A 26,238-nucleotide genomic window follows, 5' to 3' on the forward strand; every position below is an offset into this window, starting at 1 on the left:
AAAGCACTTAAGAATCACAATTTATTCAATAGATCGCAAAAAATATTTTTTTTAAATTATCGTCTGAAAAGTAGGGAAATGAGTCTATAAAGTAGCAAAATACTAGAATTTTTGAGATGACAACAAAACTTTGGTCTAGAAGGCCTTACACATCTTTTCATGTTGGCAGTTTTGTTATCTTGTTGAGCAGAAGTCAGATTTTAGTAATAGAATCTGGTGAGCTGCAATTTCTCGCAGATACGTTTACATTGGCAACGTAATTCTCAATATTGAATTTAGTTTAGTATCCTGGGTAGCATAGCTAGATCCAAACTTGTCTGAATTTTGGCTATTATAATACTAGTAAATTTTATCACAATATAATTGATGGTTTTGGGTTTGAGAGTAAAGGATATAACGAAGAGACATTTTGGAGAAATACGACCAATTGACAGAAGAATTTTGATTTTTATTTTTGTTTTTTTTATATTAAACCTTTAACGGCTTGTATACATTGGAGAGAAAATCGTTCGACTTCCACAAGTTCCAGAGAGTCAACTTGCAATTGTACAAATTATTATCACTGTCTGACAATAACTTACGCGAGATATTTCACCAATCTATTCCCACTTTTCGCATCAACAATAGTGCGAAAAAAACGACTACAAAAATCTCATTATTCTATCTGACAGTAGTTTCAGAGATATACATAGAACACCGATAGATTAATGTAGCTTGTAAAAGAAATATTTTCGGCATCTTATAGTTTTCGGCATATTCAGGAAGTTTTCTTGAAACTTTCTGTTTTCAAAATAATTAAACTCGTTTATAGCGACAATGCTTTTTTATTATATTGAACATAATAAATTAAACAATCAACAAATCACAACTTAATGGAGGACAGAGGCGGAGTAAGCGAGGGGAGAACCGTATTTGGCAATGGGGGCTGCAAAAGGAGCGGCACGGAACACAGGGGAAGCTACAGCGAGGGGAGCAGCTACTCTGGCGATGGGAGCAGCGACAGCTACGGGAGCGGCAACTTTAGCGACAACGGGGGCGGTAAGGGGTTCTTTGTGGACAACAGCGTTGAAACCATGGATGGGATCAGCAGTGTATTCAACAGTACGACGGGTGCCATCAGGGTCAACGAGGGAGTAACTTCCTTGGACAACATCTCCGCTGCGAGATTCGACTTGGCTCTTGGAGTCTCCGGTCAAATGATCTTGTACGTCATATCCGAAAGAGTATTGTGGGTTGGGGTCGTATTCGTCAGCGACAACGGGAGCGTGGGCAACGGCGACGGGGGCAGCATGGGCAACAGCAATAGGAGCAGCACGGGCGATGGGGGCAGCATAAGCTACAGGAGCGGCGCGGGCGATAGGAGCAGCATAAGCTAGAGGAGCGGCATGAGCTACGGCAACGGGAGCAGCGAAGGCACGAGCTCCATAATTGATGGGAGCGTGGGAAAGGGTGGCTGGGGCGCCGATGAGACCAGCGCTTGCGTAAGCGAAGACGGCGCTGAGGACTACCAACTATCAGAAAAAAAAATTAGCCAAATGATTTTAGTCAATTCATTAGATGATTTACCTTGAAAGCCATTGCTGTGGTGATGTTGACTAAATTGTGGTGAGAATTGTATCGTACGCGCTTTTATAGTGGCTATTTACCACTTGATTTTGAATCTGGCAAATGTTCAGAATTGCGCGGGTAAATTTCACAATGGCCACGCCTTGGATAAGGTTAAATCAGCGGCAGCTCCACTCTACAAATATTAGCAAGTTCAAAACTAGTCATGCGAGTTTTTGAAAAATATCTGCAATACTCACCGAAAATACTGGATTGCATACATTATCCAGTTAATTTACCTCATAAATTCGGGCCAGTTATTACAAGTAAATTGAAAAATAAAATGCCAAGTTAAGAACAAAGAAAAATCTTACATATTTGCCATAATTTTGAACCACTTATTAGGTTGTACTTAATAACAATTTGTTTATGCCTGAAATAAGAAGAATAAATAATAATATTTAGAAGTATTTGTTTCTCAACAAAATCATTTTTATTTTATGTTTATACGCTTTTTTAAAACGCAAACTGTTGCATCATCCGTTGAACTCAACCTTTATCAAACGCCTCTTATAAAGTAAAAACAGCATGGATGATTGATTACTGCTTACTATCTCAAAAGAATGTTGTTACTTCTAGTAATACTCGTTGGGAGCTATTAACATAACCACCTTAGCTATTTATTGTTTCCTTATTTTTTCATTCGTGTAAAAATAGGTAAATAAACCATCGTATTACAATTGTTGCATTATTTAAACTGTTGTGTCATTTGATTGTAAACCAGTGCATAAAATGAGCCATGCGATGAACCATCCTGGCCATTACAAAATTCATTTCCTACGAGGTATGAATTATTTATCGTAATGTGCTACAGATTTAATTGGACCAGTGATTGACCCACATTCCGCAAGGTTCCTTTGACACAATAATATCTTAAAAGTCAGTCACCTGATATTTCAGTTCGTTAATGATCAAAATAAAGTTCATTGCTACTACTACAAACTATTGACGAAACAATTTCTCTATTTACGAATATCTAGAAATTCTAGTTGCATACAAAATTGTGAGCAGACTTGATTTCCGCATTAATTTGTCTGAGCCTCAAAAAAGAAAAAAAACTCAAGACTTGTCAAATTATAGTTTGTCAGACTAATTGTAAATGTTTGATAAAGTAGATTACATGTTCTGATCCAGAAGAATTTATGAAATACGTCTCGTTGTGGTTCTACTTTATTTATATAGCGCTTTAGAAAAGGAAGGATTTATTTGGTGACCTCAAAAAATATGCGAATTTATTTGTGTTTTATATTCGTCCTTTCCATATTTTAATCTGATTTATTGGGTGGTGTTAGTGGTTGTCCTTTGTTTCAGTATTTTATTTTCTTGTGCTCACATCCGTGCTCGAGTCCAGTTCTGTCAAAAATCCTTAAACTTTGCATTGTCTTTAAGCTGTTAAACATGATATTTCACATCCTTACTTGAGTACCTTTTTTTTGCGAAGGTCGGCTTCATTTAATTCCGCAAAAGAACATTAAACAAATCGGGTTAATTTTTGGTATAAATAACAAAATAAACGACAAATTTTCATTCCAACGTTTAACTCCACCAAAACGACATGGCTTTCAAATACGTTCTTTTGGCCGCTTTGGTCGCTGTCGCTCACGCCGGTAACCCCCAATACTCTTTTGGTTATGGCGTAACGGACCCTTTGACCGGAGATGTCAAGAGCCAAGTTGAAAGCCGAAGCGGAGACATCGTACAAGGTCAATATTCTCTTTTGGAGTCTGATGGCACGCGTCGTGTTGTTGATTACGCCGCCGACGGTCTCAATGGATTCAACGCTGTCGTACGCAAAGAACCCATCGCCGTAACAGCCCCAGTCCTCCGCGCCGCTCCTGCCATCGCTGCCGCTCCCGTTCTTCGTGCCGCTCCTGCCATCGCCGCAGCTCCCGTTCTTCGTGCCGCTCCAGCTTTCGCTGCTGCTCCCGTTCTTCGTGCCGCTCATGCTTTCGCTGCTGCTCCCGTTCTTCGTGCTGCTCCAGCCATTGCTGCCGCTCCAGTTCTTCGGGCTGCTGCTCCTTTTGTTCACACTGCTCCAACTATTTCCACCGCTTCCGTAGTGCGCACTGCTCCATACCTTCGAGCTGCTCCAACCATTGCAGCCGCTCCTCTTCTCCGTGCTGCTCCAGCTTATGCCACCACTTCGTTCCTTCGCTCTGGCGCAGCCCTTGTACCAGGTGCCGCAATTAGTACTACTTCTGGAATCACCGCTCCTATTACCGCTTGGTAAAAATTTGAAAGAAAAAGCATATTTATTGTAAATAATGTATATCAATTTTGGAATTTCTGTATATACAAATAATAAATCAACATCTTAAATTGGAGTTTTAACACAAAAGCTAGAGTATTTTGTCTGCTTCCGGTTCTTGGTCACATGGCTCAGAAAGAAAGTAATTGAGCTGTTGAAAAATGTTGTATATTGTGTCGATTACCTTGTAAGGTCGACAACTAATTTAAGTAAGAACAAAAAAGACTGACATTTTATAACACGTCTGTTTCAACACAACAGACGATGATTTCTTTCGTATTTTTTGATCCGAAGGTTACATTGTTATAATTACAGCCAAAAATGCAGTCCGAAAAAGATTAGTATAATTCTAAGAAAAGTAAACTGAAACTTCATATATAGTAGCCAGCTTTTACCATGGCGTACCTGACTTTTAGAGTCGAATATTATCTTATTGCACTCATAATGTGGAGGGTGTAAACAGGCTATTGTGTCCGAAAATTAAAATTTACGACATCTTCAAGTAGGTAGAAAAAGGTGGACCCGTGCTTCTTCCAGGTATTAGCTCGAGATTATTATTATTGATCCCGACAATGTTTTCTTTTAAAAACGGTATTAAAGTTTTAATTTTTGCTTATTTATTTGAAAAACCCGAGAGACATAAATTTTTCAAACTTCTTCATTAGATTGATCTAACCAAGGTTGCCACATCATGAAATAGGTTGTAAAGAAAACAAAGTGAACAAAATTCGCCAAACAGTTAACATCAAAATGATTTTTCATACTTACCGTTCGTCTTTGTACATATTACCACATTTTACCACTCCAAATAGATTGTTTAAAAAAAACTTTTAGTTTACCGACATTTTAATGTTCGACTTAAAGTCCCCACTTTTTCTAAAAATTAAAGAATTAAGAACAAATACATAGTTAAACAGACTTCTTACAAAAGATTCTGGAAACTACCTATTTGTGGATTAATTAAACAGCATAATTGGATTGCGATAGAAATCTAATTTTGCGTATGTCAAATACGAGTGCAAATGGTACCGTTCTGGGAAAAAACAATGAGAAGGAAACGAATGTTTATAATTTATTTCGCAAATTCAGAGACATCTTGTTGATATTAAATTTTGAATTACTATCGCGAAATTAAAATTTCCCACATCAAATTGATTGATGTTTAAAAATTGTAAACTGTCCTTTGTCTTTATAACCTTAAAATTTATAAACGGCACAGCAAGTGTCAGAAATTTACTTTGTATGTCAGTCACAATGACAATAAAGGTTGATTTACATTGCCATGTCAAAAAGTGATTAAAAAATTCCTTATAATTATGTAAAATACACGTTACAACATTAAAATGATGCTAATTTTTTCGATCTCATTGTAAAATTTTGAAAACTTGATAGCCCTCGATTTTTTTAACTTGTTTAAAATTTAAATTAATAAACAAAAATTAAAAGCTTATCAACGTCATTAAAAAAAACACGGTGAAGGGATCAACAATCATCTTGAGCCCCCGCGCTAATACCCAGAAGAGGCACGGGTCCACATTTTTCTACCTACTTGAAGATGTCGTAAATTTTAATTTTCGGACACAATAGCCTGTTTACACCCTTCACATTATGAGTGCAATAAGATAATATTCGACTCTAAAAGTCAGGTACGCCATGGTAAAAGCTGGCTACTATACCTACCTCTTCTCTTTTTCTAAGAACTCATGACTCAGAGAACAAGGGGAGGTGCCGACAGCATTACAGATGATAAATTTTAAAACAAAAAATGATTAAGTTTAATAGTATTCGGGAAAAAATAAAAAAATAACAACCAATCCCAAAGGCTTATTTTAGAGGTGGAGTAAAAGTCCACCCCAATTTACTAGGCAACGAGAGAGTAATGTTTACTTGATCAATGGGTGATTGTATGTGTTTATAGTTACCGATTTTTAAATTCTGTTCTGCTTCAGGATTGGCTACTGTTTTTTCGCCTTAACTTGATTATTTTTTGACCTAAAAAATTTTATTTGGAAATTTTGGTTCAGAATTATTGTCTTCATAAGTCTTTTTTTCTCTGGGTCACGAGTTCTGGGACAGCCTGTATATTGACTTGTGTGGTCTGCAGTATTTCATACCATGTTAATAACTGGAGCTATTGGTTTTCCTTTTTTGGTATTTGTTGAACTTTAGAGATGACGGTAACTTGTATTTATATAATTATGTTTTATATGTACAAGTATTTTATAGAGATTAGCACTTTAAATAAAATATTTTTAATAAACAAAACAGATTATTCTACAAAATTACAGGGGATATTTTATAATGTCTAGCAATAGAAATAATTTAAAAATTTAAACCATAAATCATTACCTTTACAATTACTTGAATGGAGCTTAAATATGAAACCTTGAATGATCAGATCATTCGTCTTTGAACCATTTTTACAAGTACAAGTCCAAGTAAGTTTTCACAATTTTCCATACAAGGGTCTCATGCCATAAAACATAACAACTAGAATAACACAATAAATATTCAAAAATGTCATGTTGGCAACTGACATTTCGCTATTAAATTGTGGTATTCTTACGAAAATGCAGCAAAACTCTTTTTATTATTTATAGCGTCTTATTATAACAAATGGGAAGGTCGTAAACCTAGTACAAGGTTGAACTCTCTTAATACCATAAATTTTATTTAAATTATCTGATGTACAATTTAAATAGTACCAATTTTGAGCAATTTGCGCCCACACTTTGCACAAAGTCATATTGTGACATGTAGTTTAATTTGTTTCGAAATTGATTGTTCGAAGTGGGTTACTTGCATATTACTCAGAAAAACCGGAATTTCTCCTACGTATGTGAATTATCGGCTCGCGCAAAATGATGTAAATTTTTAATGGCTTCGATATTGGCAGAGCACATTTGAAATTTACTAGTAATGGAATTAATTCCGGTTCAGTCATATAATGGATTATAATCTGGGGATAAGTAAGTTTCCAATTAATTTCGCATAATAGAATCGGGTGCGTTTATTGACACCGAAAATCAGTTCTATTTTATTTGACGCTGTCGAAATTAACCACGCAATCCCGTTCAATTTAGTAAGTTGAATATAATAAAACCGTGCCTTTATTATTCGAAATTTGGAATATTGCGAACACGTTGTATCCTCATCAGATCAAAGTTTTAATTTTCCCAGTTATCGGAAAGTTGTGGTAAATCAATTTTCGCCGTTTGTGAATGAAAGGGTGTTAACTCTCCGATCATTTACCACTTCATAACAAATATAATAAAATAGACACATGTCATGAAGACGAAAATTGTTTCACGAAGAAATTACTTTCCCTTTCGTCAGGCGTGTCGACCCAGTTGTCGACGCATTGACATTGAACTCAATACCAAAGAAATGAAGCGACTTTACGAGAAAACTTTTATTAAGTTAAAATAAATTAATTGGTTTCGATTGAGCAGTCGGTTTAATGGAAGGCATATTTGGCAACGGGAGCGGCGTAAGCCAAAGGAGCAGCGTATTTGGCAACAGGAGCGGCGTAAGCCAAAGGAGCAGCTACTTTAGCTACAGCGGGGGCGGCGACGACGGCTTTGGCTACAAGAGGTTCTCTATGGACAACAGCGTTGAATCCGTTGACGGGATCAGCGGTGTATTGAACAGTACGACGAGTACCATCAGGATCGGTCAAGGAGTAACTTCCTTGGACAACATCACCATCACGACTTTCTTGTTGGTTTTTGCTGTCTCCGGTCAAACTGTCTTGGATGTCGTATCCATAAGAGTATTGTGGATGGGGGTCGTATTCGTCAGCGACAACGGTTTTGGCGACGGCGGCTACGGGAGCAGCGTAGGCATGAGCAGCATAAGCTGGGGCGGCGTATCCCAAGGGTGCGGCGACGGGGGCACCGATGAGGCCAGCACTGGCTACGGAGACGAGGGCGGCGAAAGCAACAAACTGGAATTAAAAATTAAGAATCCTAAAGGTGTGGACGTTGAAAATATTACCTTGAATGCCATGTCTTCTGAATGATCTCGATTAGTGATGCTTGAATTTTAACTTGGCGAGCTTTTATACTGGTTGTATGTTGTAACTAGGCTACTTTTCGCCCGGCACCGCCCTGCTGAAGGTTACCATCCTTTGTTGCACATGTGATTTTGAAGCACATGACATTTTGGACACACGTCGTGCCCCTCGAAGTATAAATTTCTAACCACAATTACCTCATGAGACACTGAAGTTTGCGAATTCCGCAAGAAAAAATCCTTTCAAAGTTTGATTGTTAGGATAAATTCAAAATACCCGAAGGCATAATTTTGAAGACGAGATTGACATGCAATATTTAGCTACAGCGTCAAAAGGACCAAATATAAGTTTGTAAATAATTAATAATCAAAGACTACTCTTTAATAATGCAATCTTAAAGAAGAAAAAATGTTTCCCTGTACATTTTCTAGGAAAAATACGTAACGTAATAAAACGTTAAATGAAATTATATTGCAATTTTTTTTGCCAAAGCTTTTACTCATAAATCAATTTATTTACGATGGTTCTAAATTTCAATCATGTGAAAATGTACTTTGATGACCGAAAGAATGTTAACGCATGGAGTGCTTTCAGTTACATTACATTTGGTTAAAATTTTGCACCTTAATAGGTTCCAAATTTTCAATAATAAATCTAGCCATGTAACAAATTGTTATAACCTCGCGCTGGCAGTTTTTTATGCAATATGGGTTCATCCTACTCACTAATCTTCTTTCCGACTTTTACTGCTATTTCTAGAGTAGATCTTATATTAAATAAATCTGGTATTTTAACAATCATTAAAGTTTAATCACTAATACTTAATTATGTAAATAAATCACCATTGCACAAATTAGTCGAAATGTTTAATGATTATTTTAACGAATAGGTACTTGCTTTATTCTAGTGTAGTGCTACAAATAAGAAAGAAATACCACCTACACAAATATCATATAACAAATTACAGAATTTTTAATGAGATCGACAATATTCAGTCGTAATAAAAAATTTAAATTAGAACAAAAGTTTGATTTAATATCCTAGGTGTAATCTTTACACAATAATTTAATTGAAATTTAGTTAATCTTGCAACTAATTCGACGATTACTGAGATTTGAGTGACGGATAAACCGTTCCATGTCACTTTAACATGATGTTAAATATTTAATCAAAATTAAAGAAATAAATGTAGGTTCTGTAAACCAGCCTTAGTTGCTTGAATACATTTACAAAGTTGACTGTTTATCTCTTTAGGCATTTTTTCTTTTAAAATAGTGATTGGAAAAATAAATCATCAAGCTATAACCTTCTTTTAAATATTAAATGTTGAAATAGATGGAAGAATGCTCACCGTTAATTAGGCAAACATTTTAATATTATAAAAGTCAAAAAAACAGTCATAACATTAACTTGCTTACAATTTTTATCTCTATTTTTCCATCATTATTCTAGATTAGTTTAAACTCGATACGCTTCTTGAAGAACTTACGACTGATTTCAAGTTCAGCTGTGGCATTGCAAATTAAAAATGAATGATGAATATGCAAATTTGCATTCGTTTGAACGTTAATTCGATTTTGAGATGTTATACTGTTTTTAGTACAATTTTTCTATCAGACTGAAGAATTGTTTGATTCATGTAGAAGAATGAATTATTGTGATTTTAAATGAAAGCACTTCAAATTTGCTTTCTGTTGCAAAATAATAAATTGAATAGTAAGTCGTATTTGGAACTAAAAGTGGCATCGGTAATGCAATAATTATAAATTGAAAGGAAGTTTTTTGTTAAAATAGTCTAGAACGTATTCTTTTTCCAAGATTTATGTGCTGTAAAGTGATAATAAAGTGCCAGATTATCTTACAAGTTCTTAACTTCAAAGTACCTAAACTTGAATTTTCGTATTGTTAAAATGAATTGCTCAATCGAGATTACGCTGGCCTAAATGAAATAAAAACGTAAATAATAATTATACACTTTATTGTGCTTATTTCTAAAATATAAAAGAATATGTACAAAAGAGAATCAAGTCTTATGACATTTAGTGGAGGTAAGCCTTAGCAACAGGGGCGGCATAAGCCAAAGGAGCGGCGTATTTGGCAACAGGAGCGGCGTAAGCCAAAGGAGCGGCGTATTTGGCAACAGGGGCAGCATAAGCCAAAGGAGCAGCTACTTTAGCAACTACGGCTTTAGCCACGAGAGGTTCTTTGTGGACAACAGCGTTGAATCCGTTAACGGGATCAGCGGTGTATTCAACAGTACGGCGGGTACCATCGGGATCTACCAAAGAGTAGCTACCTTGGACCACATCTCCATCACGGGTTTCTTGTTGGTTTTTGCTGTCTCCGGTCAAACCGTCTTGGATGTCGTATCCATAGGAGTATTGTGGATGAGGATCGTATTCGTCAGCGACAACGGTTTTGGCGACAGCGACAGGAGCATGAGCGATGGGAGCTGCATAGCTCACTGGAGCATGAGCGATGGGGGCGGCATAACTCACGGGAGCATGGGCAGCATAGCTCAAGGGGGCGGCTACGGGAGCACCGATGATGCCAGCATTGGCGGCGGCAACGAAGGCAGCGAGGATAACAAACTAAAAAAAATCAAATTTCTGTGGTAGCAAGAAGATTTTGTTCTTACCTTGAAGGCCATGTCTGTTGAATTGAATGCTGCGGTCAATTTGTTTTCGGGTTTTTATATGGTTAGGCCAAGCCAAACTGGAGTATTACCAAACTCAAGAACCGACCTTGTCAGGTATAACTTGTATCAGCGGGTCGATCACTTTCATTCGTGGTTGAAATTTTGTCTATTAACATCTGATTGTTTCGTATTGCGGAGGAACCTGCTTTGAGGAAATTGAGGTTGCAATGTTGGGTTGTTATCTCGATATCGTTTTAACTGTTTCAGAGTCCTCATGACTTTAAGATTTGTTAGACATCTCATTATAAAACAAGACTAAAACGACGAGTTTAATTGAGTAAACTTCTAATCATGCTCTTACAGCATCTCTTTGATTTATTACGAGCGTGTTATTTATTAAAACCTACTTAACATCGCTTTAAATATTGTTGGTGAATACCACAAGAAAGCTAAAGATTTTTAATTTATTATGTTAAGGTGACGTGAATAGTTAATGTTCTTTGATCTATCAAATGTTACGAGCAACTAAAGGATTATCGCTGAGCAAGAAACTAATTGCAGAACATTGAGTTCACTTGCGTGCTTCATCTACTATAATAGAGAACTTACATGAACAAGTACGCTGCAAGTGAATTCAGTTTTTCTGCATGTGCCCGCGAGTTTAAGTTATCATGTTATCTCAGTTTGGTTTTATACAATGAACTCTGTCTTTTTGTGCTTGATTTGATAAATTATAAGACCATTGTGATTATTGAAACTCCAAACGTCACTCTAATAGACAGCAAAATTTATAGCATTTTCAGGATCGATTGCCAGAATTGATAATAAATTGAAAAGGATGAAATCGCTGCATTTCAAATAGAACTCCAGTAATCAGATTACTCAGTAGGCAATAAAAACAAGAACTCTCTTTAACTTCAGACTTTTCTGATCTATAGTAAAAGTCTATAGATAAAAATGCACAAAAATTTCAAAGAGGGATGAAAAATAAATCCAGACGTTAACATATTATGGTTGACACGAGACTAATAAAATATACGGTAGAGGCCATTGTTGCTTTCCAAGCTGTTTACGAACCGAAATGGAATGATATCAAAAGGACAGTTGAAATGATACTGTGTTGAATTAGGTCGCAATGTCATCAAACAAAAAAATGGACAATGGTGGAATCGTTCATCTTGCTGTGGCGTCTCATTCTCACAATTGTGAATTAAACATTAAATTTTGTTTTTGTTACGCCGACATGTTTTATTTATTGGTGCCGGTCTACAGTACAAAAAATATCATAGCCGGACTGCTTGCGATATATTTAAACGAGAACAGGCTAAGATATTATGTTTAATTTTTTAGCAAACAATTTGTGGGCGCATTATTAAAAATTAAAGCAACAAAAGTTTGTTTTGATTTTTTTAATAAATTCAATAAATACAATATGTTTTGATTTTTTTAATAAATTCAATAAATACAAAAATAAATTAATTTGTTATATGTACATTATAACGTTTGTTATAATCAGTTCAGTGGTAGTAGTGGGCGGCAGGGGCGGCGAACTTGGCAACTGTGGCGAGGGGAGCGGCATATCTGGCAACGGGGGCAGCATAGGAGACAGGTGCGGCATATTTGGCAACGGGGGCGGCATAGGAGACAGGTGCGGCATATTTAGCAACGGGGGCGGCTACGACAGCTTTGGCTACAAGAGGTTCCCTGTGCACAACAGCGTTGAAACCGTTTACGGGATCAGCGGTGTATTCAACAGTACGACGGGTGCCATCAGGATCTACAAGTGAGTAACTTCCTTGCACTACATCACCATCACGAACTTCATGTTGGCTTTTGCTGTCTCCGGTTAATCCATCTTGAATATCGTAGGCAAAGTTGTATTGTGGATGAGGGTCGTAATCATCAGCTACGACGGTTTTGGCAACGGCAACTGGAGCAGCCACTTTAGCGTAAGCAGGGGCGGCGTAACCGTGGTAAGCGGTTGGGATTACTCCAGCCTGGGCAACGGCGACGAGAGCCGCAAGAGCTAAAAACTGAAACATTTCTCACAGTTAAAATGAATGCACTAAGTACGGTACTTGTACCTTGAAAGCCATGTTTGTTACACTTGTCAAAGTGCTTCGTGTTATGGTCTCGTTGGGGGCTCATGAGGCTTTTATATGCAAGTTGGTTGGGACTTAGCAATGGTGCAACTCTTCAGACACGCCCTAGCAGAGGCCATTCTGTGTTTCAAACAATACGCGTGGTCCTTTCATTTGCCCGCCAGGGTAACTACCCAATTATTCAACATTAGAATGATCTCATATTGTAATAATTCAGACGTAATGAGGACTGGCGCGGTTGTGGTGTGAACATCAAAAACACGGGGTTTAGCTGGAGGATCGTCCTGACTTTGATATGTCTGCTTGAGGGATGCATAACAGAGAGAGCAGAATATTTGGATTTGAGTTCGCGAAATTATTTGAATCATTTTTAATTTTTTGGACATTTGCAATTACCTGCATTAGTTGATTTAATTTCGTCAGGAACGCATGCGCATTGTAATGAATTTTTCGAAATGTTTATTTACAGCTCGATACTAAATGAATCTAAAAATTCCATTCCATTTCCTGTTTTACAAAATAGGGAAAATTCCTGCTTTTGCTGGAACTGAGCACTGATTTTTTATATTTGAATCCGTATAGTAATGATAATGTAATTATAAAGTAACAGAGGAGCAAACAAAGAAAGTTTTCTTTGGTTTTAATGAGGTTAATTGTCTCTATTTTGTCACCGAGCTGTTTATTGTTTACCTAAGAATCGCGGTGTATAAATGGTTGTCTACTAACTCTACAAATATTTAATAAAACAATAGCACTGTTGTATCTATTATTATCAGTTATTCGTATCAATAATATCGTTATGAGAAACAATTGTGCCATCATTTTCCCATCCAAAATGGCAAAGAAAGTCGAACAAATCGAACTTCGATGTAATCGTCAATTACTCATGCAGACTGCGTCACCTGCTGCAAGAAAGCACTTTTACTTTCATAATAGCACCTCTCCTAATGCGTCGTATAGAAATTATCAAACTTACACAACTGTTATAATTACTGGCATTGACTCAAATTCCGCGCCTTATAACAATTTGTTTTAAAGCTTACAGTATAAAGCAGTTACCATAATTTTCCAATTCGAGAAAAACACTTTAACCGTTTAATAATGAATTAGATTACTCTAATGGAAGTGTGGAGTTTTTGAACTCCGACATATCCCGGATTTCTCTCCGGAAAATTGACCGCTGTTGACACAAGCGATTCTACTAATGGAACGGCGACAACTTGTTTGACTGTCGGGAACTGAACAAATTATTTTAACGAAGGGGTTGAACCCAAAGTTTTTCTGGTTGATTTCTTGCTATTCGAGTGAATTGGTTTACTCCAAGTCAAGATCAAGGTACAAAAAATTAATTAAGTAAGACATGGCGGTTCAGCTTATCCGGTTACCGGATTAGTGACTTGCGAAGAGAGGTAATTCGCGATGAATAAGTACGCATTGTTGTCGGAGCCCAATTTTTTACACGCAGTTGTACAAACGAAGGCGCCGACTCTGCTGTAAAACTATTAACATATCAAACGTGCGATCATGCTTGACATACCGGAATAAACTAAGTTTCGAGCAGTCTTTGAACTGTCTGGAAGAACTTCAAAGTAGTAGGTGCACATCTAGTTCGATCCTATATTGGCAATTTGTCAAAAAGCATGCAGTTCTGTAGTTCCAACTAAAAGAATAATAATTGCGTATATCTGGGCGCAGATATTTTGGTTGACATTTTTATAGTAATCTATTATTATTCGAATCTTGGGTGGGAAAATTGCGATTCAACCGAATTTTTTCACGATACGTGTTGCAAAGAATAAAAATAAAACCATTTAAGCGAAGACGAGATCTATTCCACAATAAAAAGAAATCGGGGCAAATAATAGTAATTGTTATAACCTGCTGGTTTTTCATCTACTGCTAAGGGCGACAAACCATTAAAGCACCGAATCTGTAAATTGTACTCGGAATCAGTGCATCTCAAAAATCTCATTCCACATTTATATATTTTTCCATTTTTACATTGGTTAACACAGACAGATAAAAAGATCGGAATTGGTCAAATAAAGAGAACTGAAAACGTAAACTCGTTTAATGACATAAACAAAGCAAGAGCTCCACAAAGCCACACTCAAAAAACCGTCTGACAAAAAATTAATAAAGTTTACAAAGTACGTGCGCACTCGACGTAGAAATTAGGTGTTGAAAGTTCCAACAAAATAATAGAGAAAATTGGACAAACCGTTTAGTGTCAAAGGAAAGCGTCCATCTTATCCCGAATATTTATGCTAATTACAACGGTTTAATAAAAGAGAATGGCACGTAACTAAGACTAACGAGTCAGCGTGGGGACGAAACAAGAGGACTTGTTAGAGGGTCGCTTTTTATTTAAAATTGCTGTAAATAGAATCAGCTCGATGAGAAAGGCACACAACGGCATGAGGTGAATCGAATTTGGTGTTATAAAACAACATTATCAAACACGGATGTAGAAATTTCGTTTTATCGTGTTAAAATGAAGATTGATGTAAATTTTAAAGACAAATTGAAAATTTCTCTTACTATTGAATATTTGCTAACTTAATTCCATTATTTCTGGAGGAGCTCGATATACCTAAAAGCGAGATATTCAGAATATTACGATTCGTTCTTAATTTAAACATTGAAATGTTTGCACAAATGCGGAGTCATGGTTAAAACTGGAGAATTTAAATAAATTTCAGAGTTCGCAGTACTAATATTTACTCCCATTAAGTAGAAAAACTGATAGTATTGTTTTTACTTCATGCAGGTACAATTTATATCTCGTCAAACTATTGTTTAACTGGAAGAATTTACGCCACCACAAGGCGCGAAATTGTATTTAAAATTTGGAATTAACGATCGTGTGAAGTTTTATGCATAATCCTGAACAGTCAGCTCTATTGGTTTATGGATATGCTAATTTCTAATTAAATCTAGTTGTAAACTTCGCCAATTGAAGCGATACACAAGCATTCAGCCGCTTGTGTGGTCTATTTAAATCAAATTTCAGTTGAAAACTCAATTATTGGAAGAGGCGGCTAACTTTTCCAAGCAATAAATACTCGGTGGAACTAGACGAGCAAGAATATCAGGTCGAGCTTTCATATTCTTTTTATTACTCTTATCTTAAAAATATATTGTACACGGGTCAAGTCTATAAAACAGCTTTAAATTTAATAGTACTGGGCTCTAACATAAGGAACATTGTAAGCGCCATAGGTGTAGGGATAGGCATAACCGCTGGCGTACGCCACTGGACTTCCAACCACTTGGTGAGAGACGGGGGCGGCGTAGGCGACCTGAGATACAGGAGAGGCGTAGGCAACTTGAGATACAGGAGAAACAACGGTATCAACATTAGCAACGACTGGACTGGCAACTTTAGCTACAACAGGGCTGGCGACTTCAGCAATGACGTTGTTCGAATGCACAACAGGAACGGCTTGGACGAGAGGGCTTTTCCTGACAACGGCATTGAAACCATTCACGGAATCGGCGGTATAGTCTACAGTACGACGAGTGCCATCGGGGTCATTGAGGGAGTATTGACCATGGACGACGTCTCCGCTGCGAGATTCGACTTGGCTCTTGGAATCTCCGGTGAAGGGATCTTGGACATCGTAAGCGTAAGAGTATTGTGGGTTGGCGTCGTAGTCGGTGTCCACGACGGCTCTGACAACGGGGGCGTAAGCCACAGGTTGGGCGACGAGGGCGGCGCTGGACACGGCCAACAAAGCGGCGAAGGCAAAGAACTAGAAAAAAAGGTTAAATTTATTTCAAACACATCCGCGTTGTTGGAGATTAGACAAAAAGAGTGATGAAATTAGTTTAATGGACCTGAAAGGTTGGGGAAAATTGAAGAGTCATTAGATGAAACAGAAATTAATTCAGTGTCTATTAAATGAATTGTAACGTCAAAGCACAAGAAACGAGGAAAATGTTCGCTTACCTTGAAGGCCATTGTAGAAGTGCTTCGTCTGAAGAACACTGGGTTCGAATGATGTCCATGACACCCGGTAGCTAGGTTTATATAGGTCGGGCTAAGACACTTGCCGTTTTCCGAACCGGCGGTTCTTCTACACCACGCCCATGGAAGGTCATCTACGCTGGATTCACGCCAAAAAAGTCTCAAGAAAAAACGATTTTCTACGCTTGGTTACTTCAAGAGTTTACAGGCACTCACCTACCCACAATAAAGTCATTAAAATCTCTCGTGAGTATTCACTAAGTTATCGAAATTCTTTATGCATACCAAGCGAAAGGGTCGATCCTGAGAACGAAAAACGAAAATACGTAGGAAAAGGAAACGAAAATATTGGCAATAAATCAACCTATCAATAAAGCGTTTGAAAAATATGAGCAAGAAACGTGATTCGGATGCGTGACACTACAACTTATTAAATTTTACACAAAAAAGGGTAGTCAGTTAGGTTTTTGGGCAATTTGTCTCTCGTTGAATCAGTTAGCAATTTCCTTCTTTTTGGGATCATAAAGTGGGATTTAATCAATTCCACAACCGCCTTCTTTTCAAATCCATCTGTTTTACTCCAATTTATTTTTCTTAAATACTAGGAAACCCACAGAATCGGTAACCTACAAACTCGTATCACTTAACATCATTTTGTTTTTTGATTTGAAATTCAGATTAATTTTTATTAACATTTCGCTTAATAGTCAGACAACCATTTTTTAATTCAATTTGGTATAAACTCGTTTATTTGAATGATAAAAGGCTACAGACGTCTTTAGATCTGGAGATAAGTGTTATGTAACGAATCCTATTTTACCAAAACATGTGTAAAGGAAATAAAATTGCAACTTATTACAACATTTACATGAATTTCTAGAGTTTGTATTCTACTAGTTGGTAGTGCGGTGCCTTTATTCATTTACTATGACACTTCATGCCTTGCCAGCTACAACATTTACATATGAAACACAGGAGCTTGTCGTTCATTTACGGCTGTTCTTTGTTATGAAGATAATCGTTGGAACAATTGCTTCTAGGGAAGTTTAAAGATAACTTTGAATCTGAAGCTAACTGTAAATAGGAGCTTTGGTTTATAAATTTCTGCTAGCACTTTTATATTCACAAGAAGCAATGCATAGCAGGTTTCTAGCATCTAAGTACTTTCGTAGAAGTATTATATTGTTTGACCTTTTTGTCTGCTGAAATAATGAACCACGGATCTTTATATTCAAACGCTTGAACTCATCTTTTTAACCGAGGCTAGAGAAATTCATTACGATCCAGACAAGACCAAGCGTGAAAAATAATTAAAAGTCTGCAGACTGGGAGTAATTCAAGTTTTCGTCATTAATAGAGCTCAGATGACAACCCGGAAACGGAACTGATAGGCCATTCTAATTTCTCGTTACTAAACTTGACATTTCTAGTTTGTTTATTCAGCCGTAAAAGTGTGTCTTTAGGCATATACGATCCTAAATTTAATTTTAGTGGTTCTACAGAGAATGAAAATGTTTTTTTTATTGGTTTTGAAACATGTAGTAAAATCGTAGTTTCAAGACTAGATGAATGTCGCATATTAGATCTGTAGGAAAGTTTAACTTTTATTCTATCACTTCCTCACCCTGTTTTATTCATATGAGACCATTAAAGTTGCAGTAAAGCGGGATAAGCGGCATTTAATGACAATATTAAAGTGGGAGAGCGCGCAATTTCAATACTTGTAATTGAAATGGTGTTGGAGAATTTTGCGTTTAAAATGGTCAAAGGAAGCCAGCCATTACGGGATGTAATAATTAGTATGCAGCCGCTTCGTCCAATTACAAGTTCAGTTCAGTACACTCCAAGCTATAAAAACCCAGCAGTAATGCAATTTCACTATCAGTCATCCATTATCAGCCATCATTATGACAGTGACGGTAAGACCGTAGGTGTAGCTTTATTATGACAACTGATTTATTTTATGTTCGAATCACAGTTTTTCATCATCGCTGCTTTATTGGCTCTCGCAAATGGCGATCTCATCGGAGCACCTGTCGTTCCATTAGCAAAGTTCGTTCCTAGTCCTTTATATTCATTTGCATACGACGTCAAGGATTCCTTAACTGGTGATTTTAAAAGTCAAGTTGAAAGTCGAAGCGGCGGATTCGTGCGGGGGCAGTACAGCGTTATTGATCCTGATGGTACAAAACGAATCGTGGATTATACCGCTGATCCTATTCATGGATTCAACGCTGTTGTGAGGAAAGCTCCGATTGTTCCAGTGGTTCCTCCTGTTGTAGCACCCGCTCCGGTGGTTCCGGCACCGACACTCGCTAGATTCGCGCCAGTTTTACCAAAGCCTGTGGGAATTCCTCACTACTTTTAGATGGAGATGTAAATCCAACTTTGCTTGATCAATTTACAGTATTACAAGATCGTGTATTTATTATTTTTTAGAGATGAACACATAAATAAATAATTTTTTACAAAATCCGTTCGGAATGCGCCGACTATTATTTTAAGTGACCATTATTCTTACCAATCAGGTTTTAGATTGGATTTACGATTCTACCTGAAGAATTATGAACGACTTGGATCAGATTATTACTTTACTTGCGGCATCGGTATGGATCACAGAAAAGAACGTTTGGTCACTCAATTGTAAAGCATTGACTCTTAAACTAAAAAACATTGAAAGCTGATCATACTGTATTTATCAAATTGAAACGTTATTAATAATTAATAATAAATTAAATTCTGCATATCTGTACCAATTTTTTCCTTTATGTGCATAAATACTTGTTGTTTATAATTAATTTTGCAACATCAAACATAAAATAAATAATAACTAATAAATCAATATGCAGAACGTTATCAGCAACTATTTATTTGAAGTTAATGGAATTACTGGAATTAATCTGAGAACCTAATTAAACCTTTTGATTTAACAATGATCTCGAATCACATCAATTCAATTAAGTTACTTCAATCTACGATCTAATTTAATACAATTTATAAAAAAGCGATTAGCTGGTCGTAATATTAAATATTGATAAGTCTTTTTAAAAATATGTACATTTTATTATTTGTATTACGCTGCATGTTATAATAAGAGACATATCAAAACGACTGTTTTACAATTTTTATGATATGACATTATCCCTTCTTTGAACAGATATCTAAATACATACTTACTTATTGACATTGTTCAACCAACTAACGAACTCATATTTACTTTCCGCAAATTGCTCTATCTCTAATGAAAAAGTTTTTAACGATCATGAGCTTTGAGCTGTTTCATAATTTTCCAGAAAATTCTTCGTCACATTTCCAACTTTCGCAACAAAACAAACTTTTTCCTTTTAGTCAAGTATTTCTTATGATTTATGAGGACCCAATTGCGAACTTTAAACTACCATTTTCTTAAAACAGATATTTTTCATTTATAATTACTTCCAAACAAGCGATAAAATGTCAAATCGTAAAATTTTAAATCAACGTAATTGCGTAGAGGAACTTTAAAATTATCACTAATAAATCATTTATTAATATTTTTATTTAGTCGATACAAATATGTACATAGGGCAAAACAAATAAAAGGCATCAGACGATTATCTATACAGCATATGTGAAAGGAGCTGCCACCCTCGCAAATCCTCCAGGATACGCAAAAGGTGCAGCAGCATACGCAGACAAAGCTGGGGCAGCAACAACGGGCGAAGCTACAGGGGCGGCTAGTCGGGCGACTGCAGGAGCGGCAACAAAGGGTGCTGAAAATGGTCCTGCAAAAGCAGGAGAAGCTGCATATCTAGCTGCAACCACGGGCGCTGCTGGAGCGGCTGCATATCTCGCTGCAACCACAGGCGCTGCAGGAGCAGCGGCTACGACAGGAGCGGCAGGAGCTGCAGCGAATCTCGCTGCTACTACAGGGGCGGCAGGAGCGGCAACAACACGAGCGGCAGGGGCGGCTACCACAGGAGCTGCTCTTGCAACAACGGGCGCTGCTACTACTTGTGGCGTTTTGCTAACAATGGCGTTGAAACCGTTAATTGGGTCGGCCGTGTAATCTACCACTCTTCTGGTGCCATCAGGTTCGAGTAAACTGTATTGTCCTTGAACGACATCTCCGCTGCGACTTTCAACTTGACTTTTGGAGTCGCCGGTGAGAGCGTCTTGGACGTCGTAAGCGAACGAGTATTGAGGGTTCGGGTCGAATTCAGCAAGACGTGCCACTGCTACTGGGGCTACTGGGGCTACCGGGGCAACTTGCGCTACTGGAGCACCCACAACTCCGCCTCTAGCGATGGCCACTAAAGCTGCCAAGATGATGAACTGCACAAAAAAGTCCATTTTAGTATTAATTAGATTAGGATCCATCTAAATTGTCTTGAAGCCACTTTTTCACACTTCTCTCAGCACTTATTTCATTTTAATCCACACAGCACTTTCCACTTTTTTTTCACGTAATACCTACCTTGATTGCCATGACTTCTAATTTACTGGGTTGAAGAAGATCGACTGATGGTTAACTCAACTTGTGGGTGGTTTATATAGTGAAGACATTAACATTTCACAACGTGTCAATTGTCGATGATGCATACAAAGTGTTCATTTGGTAATCGAACTTCGCCAAACTTTCAGAGGACCACTAAATAACGCTTTTACGTGGTTTCGTACTCCACAATAAATTTACTTTGTTTTACAACTCTGCTATTGTTTTTCCTATGCGAAAACAGTACTTAAGAAGTTAATTAAATATAAACTGAGGCTGCGATGTAAGCAAATTAAACTCAAGTGAAATTAATGAGATTTAAGACACACTCCTGAGGAATAAAAGTTTTCTTTAAGTAAGAAAATTAAGGGCACTTTAAACTTGAGCAAGTCTATTATTATTTCTACCAATTTATTTTGCAATATTGTTAGTCAATTGATAGAAAACGCTGTTACGCGACCCGTTATTCGTATTCAGATTACAGAAGCAATCCGCGTCCGGAATTAACAATGCTGAAGGAAAATCCCAAATTATTACATAACGAGCAAAAGACGGTGGCGGTTAAAACAGATTTATGCGAGGAAAAAATGGATCGATCTATACTGTCAGCTGTGGCTGATTGACCTTTCTAAACTATAATACGAAAGACATCAGTCGAGAGGATTTGCATGACAAAAACCTCAATCCAAATATGAATCAAAAGAAGTCTGTAGTGTGATACGTCTCAAAGCGCGGTAGAAATTTCATTACGCACCTCATCAGCTTAAGGGTTTCTTTCTCTCGCTGCATTATTAGATCTATTTACACGTCGTAAAATTCTTATTAAATTCGCTCACATCTAGCACAGCGATCAATACTTCAAACCGAAATTAATAAGACTTCAGTACGAATGCACGTCTAGGTAAAGAAAAATACAAGTCTTGGTGTGAAGAAGAATGCCAGTTTATTAGTTTGAATTTCAAAAAAAAGTTTGTTTTTTTGCGAAGAATGCACTCTATATTGTCATTTATCTTTCAGCACATTCGTATTTTCTTCGGAATTTTCTCTGCTCGCCTCTCATAATTCACCGTTTAAATCCCCGAGGATATTACAAAATTCAGAAGTACTGTGTCAGCAGTATTTGCTTTCCATCGGCATTGCCACAATGTTTTTACGTTTAAAATGGAATAATAGGGAATCCTTTTTAGTAGATCCAAACACATCCCATAGAAAAGATCGTGTTTATCATGAGCAAGCGACGTGAATACCTATGAAAGATGTATTTATCACACCTTTTTGTCCGGACCAATAAAAGTGGAGTGTTACGTATAGTATGGCCTTTGGAAAATACTTTTAAGACACATTTTTATGAATTTGGGGCTGAGACCGAATCAATAAAATATTTTAACATAAATTAAGACAGTTCTGGTTTTTTTAAATTTATTAGATAAAGTTTAGATTTTCAGACGAAGGTCGCGTTATCTTGATTTCGATTCATGTTTAATAATTTTCAAATTTAAGTGGCAAATTGAGCTTGAAAGTGGAAAGCTTCGAGCAATTTTTTTGTAAGAATTTTTCCGTGCTTTTATCGTGGGTGAAATATTAACATGTAAATTACTTGTTAAATGCGTAAATTTGTTCTATGGTAATATTGCGCCAAACATACATCTGTTCAAAAGCATTTAGCGTATTACAAGTCCTCTTCCATTTTCCATTCCACTTTTCAAACAAACAGTGAAACATATCCATTATAGCCGTAATTATTTAGATATATGATCTCTGAATTTACGTTCATTTATCAAACTGTCGTTGTGTAAATTTAGTACTTTTGAGGGATTGTCTGTGTTAAAATATTATCTATTATCCTAAACTTCTGACCTGTAGGCAAGTGGAAATTTATTAGTTGAACTTGATTGAAAACTAATATTCATTGGATTTTTTTAGTCTATTATCGTTTCATTGACTTTACAACCTTACCTTGAGAAAAATCTATTTTATTTGAGTTGTTCTAGTTCTGAATTATAATCAAAGGGTGTGGTCGTCGGCCCATACCTGAATCAAGTTTTTGTATTTTTTTAAGTAAAGATAGTCATTCCAGCTTGCTTTGAACATTATTATTCCATACCTTCTTCGTCCCAAAGAAAACAAAGTTGCCTAAGAACGATAACGGTGGAATTAATGAGTTTTTTTAACCCGAATATTCGATGTAGGTACAGACTGCCACGCCTTTTGCTTTCTTACACATTACCCGACATTGACACACTTTTAGCACTTGCATTTTCGTATCTCCGTCTTGATCTACTATTTTTACACACCTGACGAGTTACGCAACAACTTTATATAATCTGGAAGATGTAAGAATATTATTGAATTGTCGGGAATATTAAATTTTTCCGCATTTTCCTTCATAAACACTTGATGGAATTTTTGAATCGCTCTTGTTATTTTTAAAAATATACCATAGAGGTTTTCCGCACAATGCACTTCTTATAGAACGTCGATCGCGATTATTATCGGTTTCATTGTCGTAAATTGTTAGTTTTTGAGTTTCCCGAGAATAACAAATAACTTTTTTTTCCAAATAAATTGAAAGTTAACAAGGTGCCATGTATCAAATAAAACCTTTTCATCGTTTGAAATCTCCTTTAATTTATCGAGAATCAATGGACGACTGTACAGACAAATAATTCTGTATTTTTTGTGAACGTGACAGGTCATCAATTCATTGTTGTGGCAAGTATATAATTTACTTTCAAATTTATGGTTGACATTTATTCAATAAAGCAATCACGAGTTATCGCTGGCCGAGAATTTTCGCGTTGTGATCCTGAAAATGAAAATTTATTTTTGGATGGAATACGATTAGTTTAGACGATAGTATTTTTGGCAGAAATTGTCTTTGTGCACTGCTTTGCTTTGTATTATACTTAGACAAACTTTCCATTCTTATTAGCCAAGCTGGGAGACACAAAGGCCGCCGTAATGAACTCCGTCTTCACAAAAGAAAAATTAATTCAGTAAATATTGTCACTGTACTTTAGTTTGTGATATATGGCGCGTTGATAATTACTGTCAACCTCAAATTTATAAATTAACGAGGATTCTTAACGAAATAACTTTTCAAAAGTTTGGAACATTTTTAGATGAATATGCAGGAAATATTCCATCGACGCTTAATTTTAACAACACCAACACTGGAGAGGATAAAGAAAATTTCTCCGGCATTCTCTCGATAGAATTTAATTAAATTATACGCCAAACATTTCCAATACCGGACAAAAGCTCTTTTCCAATTACCCACTTAATTACGATTCATTATGCAGGTGATAGCTGATCTAGCACACTACAAAAGCTATATTCCTTTAAGCTCACAGAGGAGAAAAACTTTACATTTTTATTAACATCGTGACGAGATAAATTAGTTTTTAACCTGCACCGATTAAGCAACATCAAAGTGTGAAATTGCAAGAGTGATACCATCAAGATAAATTTTCAATTAACTAAAGCGGGGCAAATTTGGAGAGAATAAATAATTATCAGCTGCGCCCCATTACAGTGTTCTACAAAATTTTCTGTAGGTGTGCCGCTAACAGTGCTAAAATTTTGAGTAGTGATTGTGCGGGTGTGTGTTCGAATTGATACAATTTGGACTAATGAAAGTATTCACACGATAAATTCAATTATTGTTATTCGAAAAATATATGAATAATTTGGTTTTTTATTTTACCTGTTATTTTACGCTCTAAATTGATAAACATGACGCAGTAGTTATAGTTCGATTTAAATTAAGTTTGCATTGGTTTAGTTTATTCCGTTAGCAAGAGAACATTGTTTTATTGGGAACTTTTCAAATAATTTGGCCGTCCAAACTCCTTTGATCTAGAAATTTTATACTCGTTTGGAAATGCTTTCTACGAAAACTTAGTAATTAAACTTTTCAACAAACTAACGCCAAGACGCCTCATCGAATAGTTTTAGCTCTTGTTGATAAGCTTTAATTAATATCTGTTTTAATACAGTGAGAATACTAAACGCAAACTTAGCTATAGCCGTCTAATTGAATGACGAAGCAAAATAACTAATGGAGAGAATCTGTTGTGCGAATTTCCGATCTTTTCCCTTTTAATCCGTATTAGATGAGTTTCGACTCTGAAGATTGCCAATTTCTTCAGGATACAACGATGCTACTCTGATTAGATTCACATCTAAAAGTTGGGATGTCCATTATTACGACATACTACAAACTACTAATGCAAGCTCCCACTAAACGAAAATGTTTTGAACTTTGAAGTAGAGCACAAACTAATTAAAGTAATTACACAACAATGGCAGTGATTTTAATTTAGCAAATTTTTAATTAGTCTGTCTGGAATATGGAAAACGTTGCTTTTTAAACAGGGGTTCCCTGATCTTCTGTCGGCACCAAGCTCGAATTTATCGAATAGTTGAATGTCCAAGCTTTGTCTGATATCCAAGATCAAATTCTTTTTCATTCCAAAAGGATTGCACGGCGATATTGAACTTTTTACGTTGTCTTATGAGTCGGCATTTTTGTTAGGAGCTATGTATTTGTTAATCTAGAAAATTTGGTTTAATTTCTTCTATGATCGCGAGGGTAAAAATTATGCGCATAATCCATTTTAAGTGTGATTTAATTTCACCGATTTATCGGCCTTGTTCACATCTGTCCCACCCATGAGCGGAGCAAAGAACATGACAAAACGCTGTCTCCCGCCTCCTCTACAGAACAATTTGCCAAAAGGTCAAGATTTAATCTAATTCCACTGAAATTATGCAATGACATGGGCGGTGATAGGGGTGGCAACATTTAAACGCTGACAGATCCCTGCAATCCTTCATTCTGCGATCCACTTTGAACGAAGAAATTTCCTCTACGCGAACCCCATTTTATAATCGTTCGTACAAAAACCAGCACTCAAATGTCAAAGCATTACCAATAACTTACAATTAATGTAGATCGTGCTCTTGAACTATAAGACGTGTGCTCGTAATTTTTGATACGCTAATGGTCTTCATTTACATTATTTCGACGATCGTAGGAAAAAAACTGGACCGCGTAGGCAAAATAAGTCGAGTTCATTAATTAAAACCCTTTTAAAAGGCGGCCCTACCACGAAAAACGTAATGAAAATTTTACATGCACAATAAACGTTAAATCTTCGATGCGATTTATTGTAGTTTCCATT

General features: G+C 36.5%; 9 protein-coding genes across 12 annotated transcripts in view; 3 read left to right on the top strand and 6 right to left on the bottom strand.

Moving 5' to 3' along the window:
- dlg1 (MAGUK family member discs large 1) overlaps positions 1 to 26,238 on the top strand; it is a 126,312-nt gene that overhangs the window by 27,449 nt on the left and 72,625 nt on the right. The window lies entirely within an intron of this gene.
- LOC148172425 (larval cuticle protein A1A-like) lies at positions 805 to 1,654 on the bottom strand. The gene is made up of 2 exons (XM_088039081.1): positions 1,567 to 1,654; positions 805 to 1,511 (listed from the first exon to the last, which is right to left on the bottom strand). Exons 1-2 carry the CDS (start codon positions 1,576 to 1,578, stop codon positions 870 to 872), a joined length of 654 nt encoding a protein of 217 aa, XP_087895207.1. The 5' UTR covers positions 1,579 to 1,654; the 3' UTR covers positions 805 to 869.
- Positions 3,138 to 3,835, top strand: LOC148172426 (uncharacterized). The gene has a single exon (XM_088038705.1). The coding sequence runs from the start codon at positions 3,161 to 3,163 to the stop codon at positions 3,833 to 3,835; it is 675 nt and encodes a 224-aa protein (XP_087894831.1). The 5' UTR covers positions 3,138 to 3,160.
- Positions 7,251 to 7,884, bottom strand: LOC148172427 (larval cuticle protein A3A-like). The gene is made up of 2 exons (XM_088039087.1): positions 7,850 to 7,884; positions 7,251 to 7,799 (listed from the first exon to the last, which is right to left on the bottom strand). Exons 1-2 carry the CDS (start codon positions 7,859 to 7,861, stop codon positions 7,311 to 7,313), a joined length of 501 nt encoding a protein of 166 aa, XP_087895213.1. The 5' UTR covers positions 7,862 to 7,884; the 3' UTR covers positions 7,251 to 7,310.
- Positions 9,830 to 10,579, bottom strand: LOC148172428 (larval cuticle protein A3A-like). The gene is made up of 2 exons (XM_088039085.1): positions 10,507 to 10,579; positions 9,830 to 10,459 (listed from the first exon to the last, which is right to left on the bottom strand). Exons 1-2 carry the CDS (start codon positions 10,516 to 10,518, stop codon positions 9,908 to 9,910), a joined length of 564 nt encoding a protein of 187 aa, XP_087895211.1. The 5' UTR covers positions 10,519 to 10,579; the 3' UTR covers positions 9,830 to 9,907.
- On the bottom strand, positions 11,948 to 12,633 carry LOC148172429 (larval cuticle protein A2B-like). The gene is made up of 2 exons (XM_088039086.1): positions 12,591 to 12,633; positions 11,948 to 12,539 (listed from the first exon to the last, which is right to left on the bottom strand). Exons 1-2 carry the CDS (start codon positions 12,600 to 12,602, stop codon positions 12,024 to 12,026), a joined length of 528 nt encoding a protein of 175 aa, XP_087895212.1. The 5' UTR covers positions 12,603 to 12,633; the 3' UTR covers positions 11,948 to 12,023.
- LOC148172430 (cuticle protein-like) lies at positions 15,705 to 16,614 on the bottom strand. The gene is made up of 2 exons (XM_088039082.1): positions 16,561 to 16,614; positions 15,705 to 16,363 (listed from the first exon to the last, which is right to left on the bottom strand). The coding sequence occupies exons 1-2, from the start codon at positions 16,570 to 16,572 to the stop codon at positions 15,785 to 15,787; spliced, it is 591 nt and encodes a 196-aa protein (XP_087895208.1). The 5' UTR covers positions 16,573 to 16,614; the 3' UTR covers positions 15,705 to 15,784.
- LOC148172431 (larval cuticle protein A2B-like) lies at positions 18,420 to 19,051 on the top strand. Its single transcript, XM_088039088.1, has 2 exons — positions 18,420 to 18,497; positions 18,557 to 19,051. The coding sequence occupies exons 1-2, from the start codon at positions 18,486 to 18,488 to the stop codon at positions 18,944 to 18,946; spliced, it is 402 nt and encodes a 133-aa protein (XP_087895214.1). The 5' UTR covers positions 18,420 to 18,485; the 3' UTR covers positions 18,947 to 19,051.
- LOC148172432 (cuticle protein-like) lies at positions 20,099 to 21,103 on the bottom strand. The gene is made up of 2 exons (XM_088039079.1): positions 21,035 to 21,103; positions 20,099 to 20,892 (listed from the first exon to the last, which is right to left on the bottom strand). Exons 1-2 carry the CDS (start codon positions 21,044 to 21,046, stop codon positions 20,176 to 20,178), a joined length of 729 nt encoding a protein of 242 aa, XP_087895205.1. The 5' UTR covers positions 21,047 to 21,103; the 3' UTR covers positions 20,099 to 20,175.

The sequence above is a fragment of the Gnatocerus cornutus genome, chromosome 6, assembly GCF_029298725.1.
Source record: "Gnatocerus cornutus isolate USDA-ARS CGAHR chromosome 6, icGnaCorn1.1, whole genome shotgun sequence".
In the NCBI taxonomy this organism is placed as follows: domain Eukaryota; kingdom Metazoa; phylum Arthropoda; class Insecta; order Coleoptera; family Tenebrionidae; genus Gnatocerus; species Gnatocerus cornutus.

Coding starts and splice junctions, on each gene's coding strand:
- LOC148172426 (XM_088038705.1), top strand. CDS start 3,161: ATGGCTTTCAAATACGTTCTTTTGGCCGCTTTGGTCGCTGTCGCTCAC.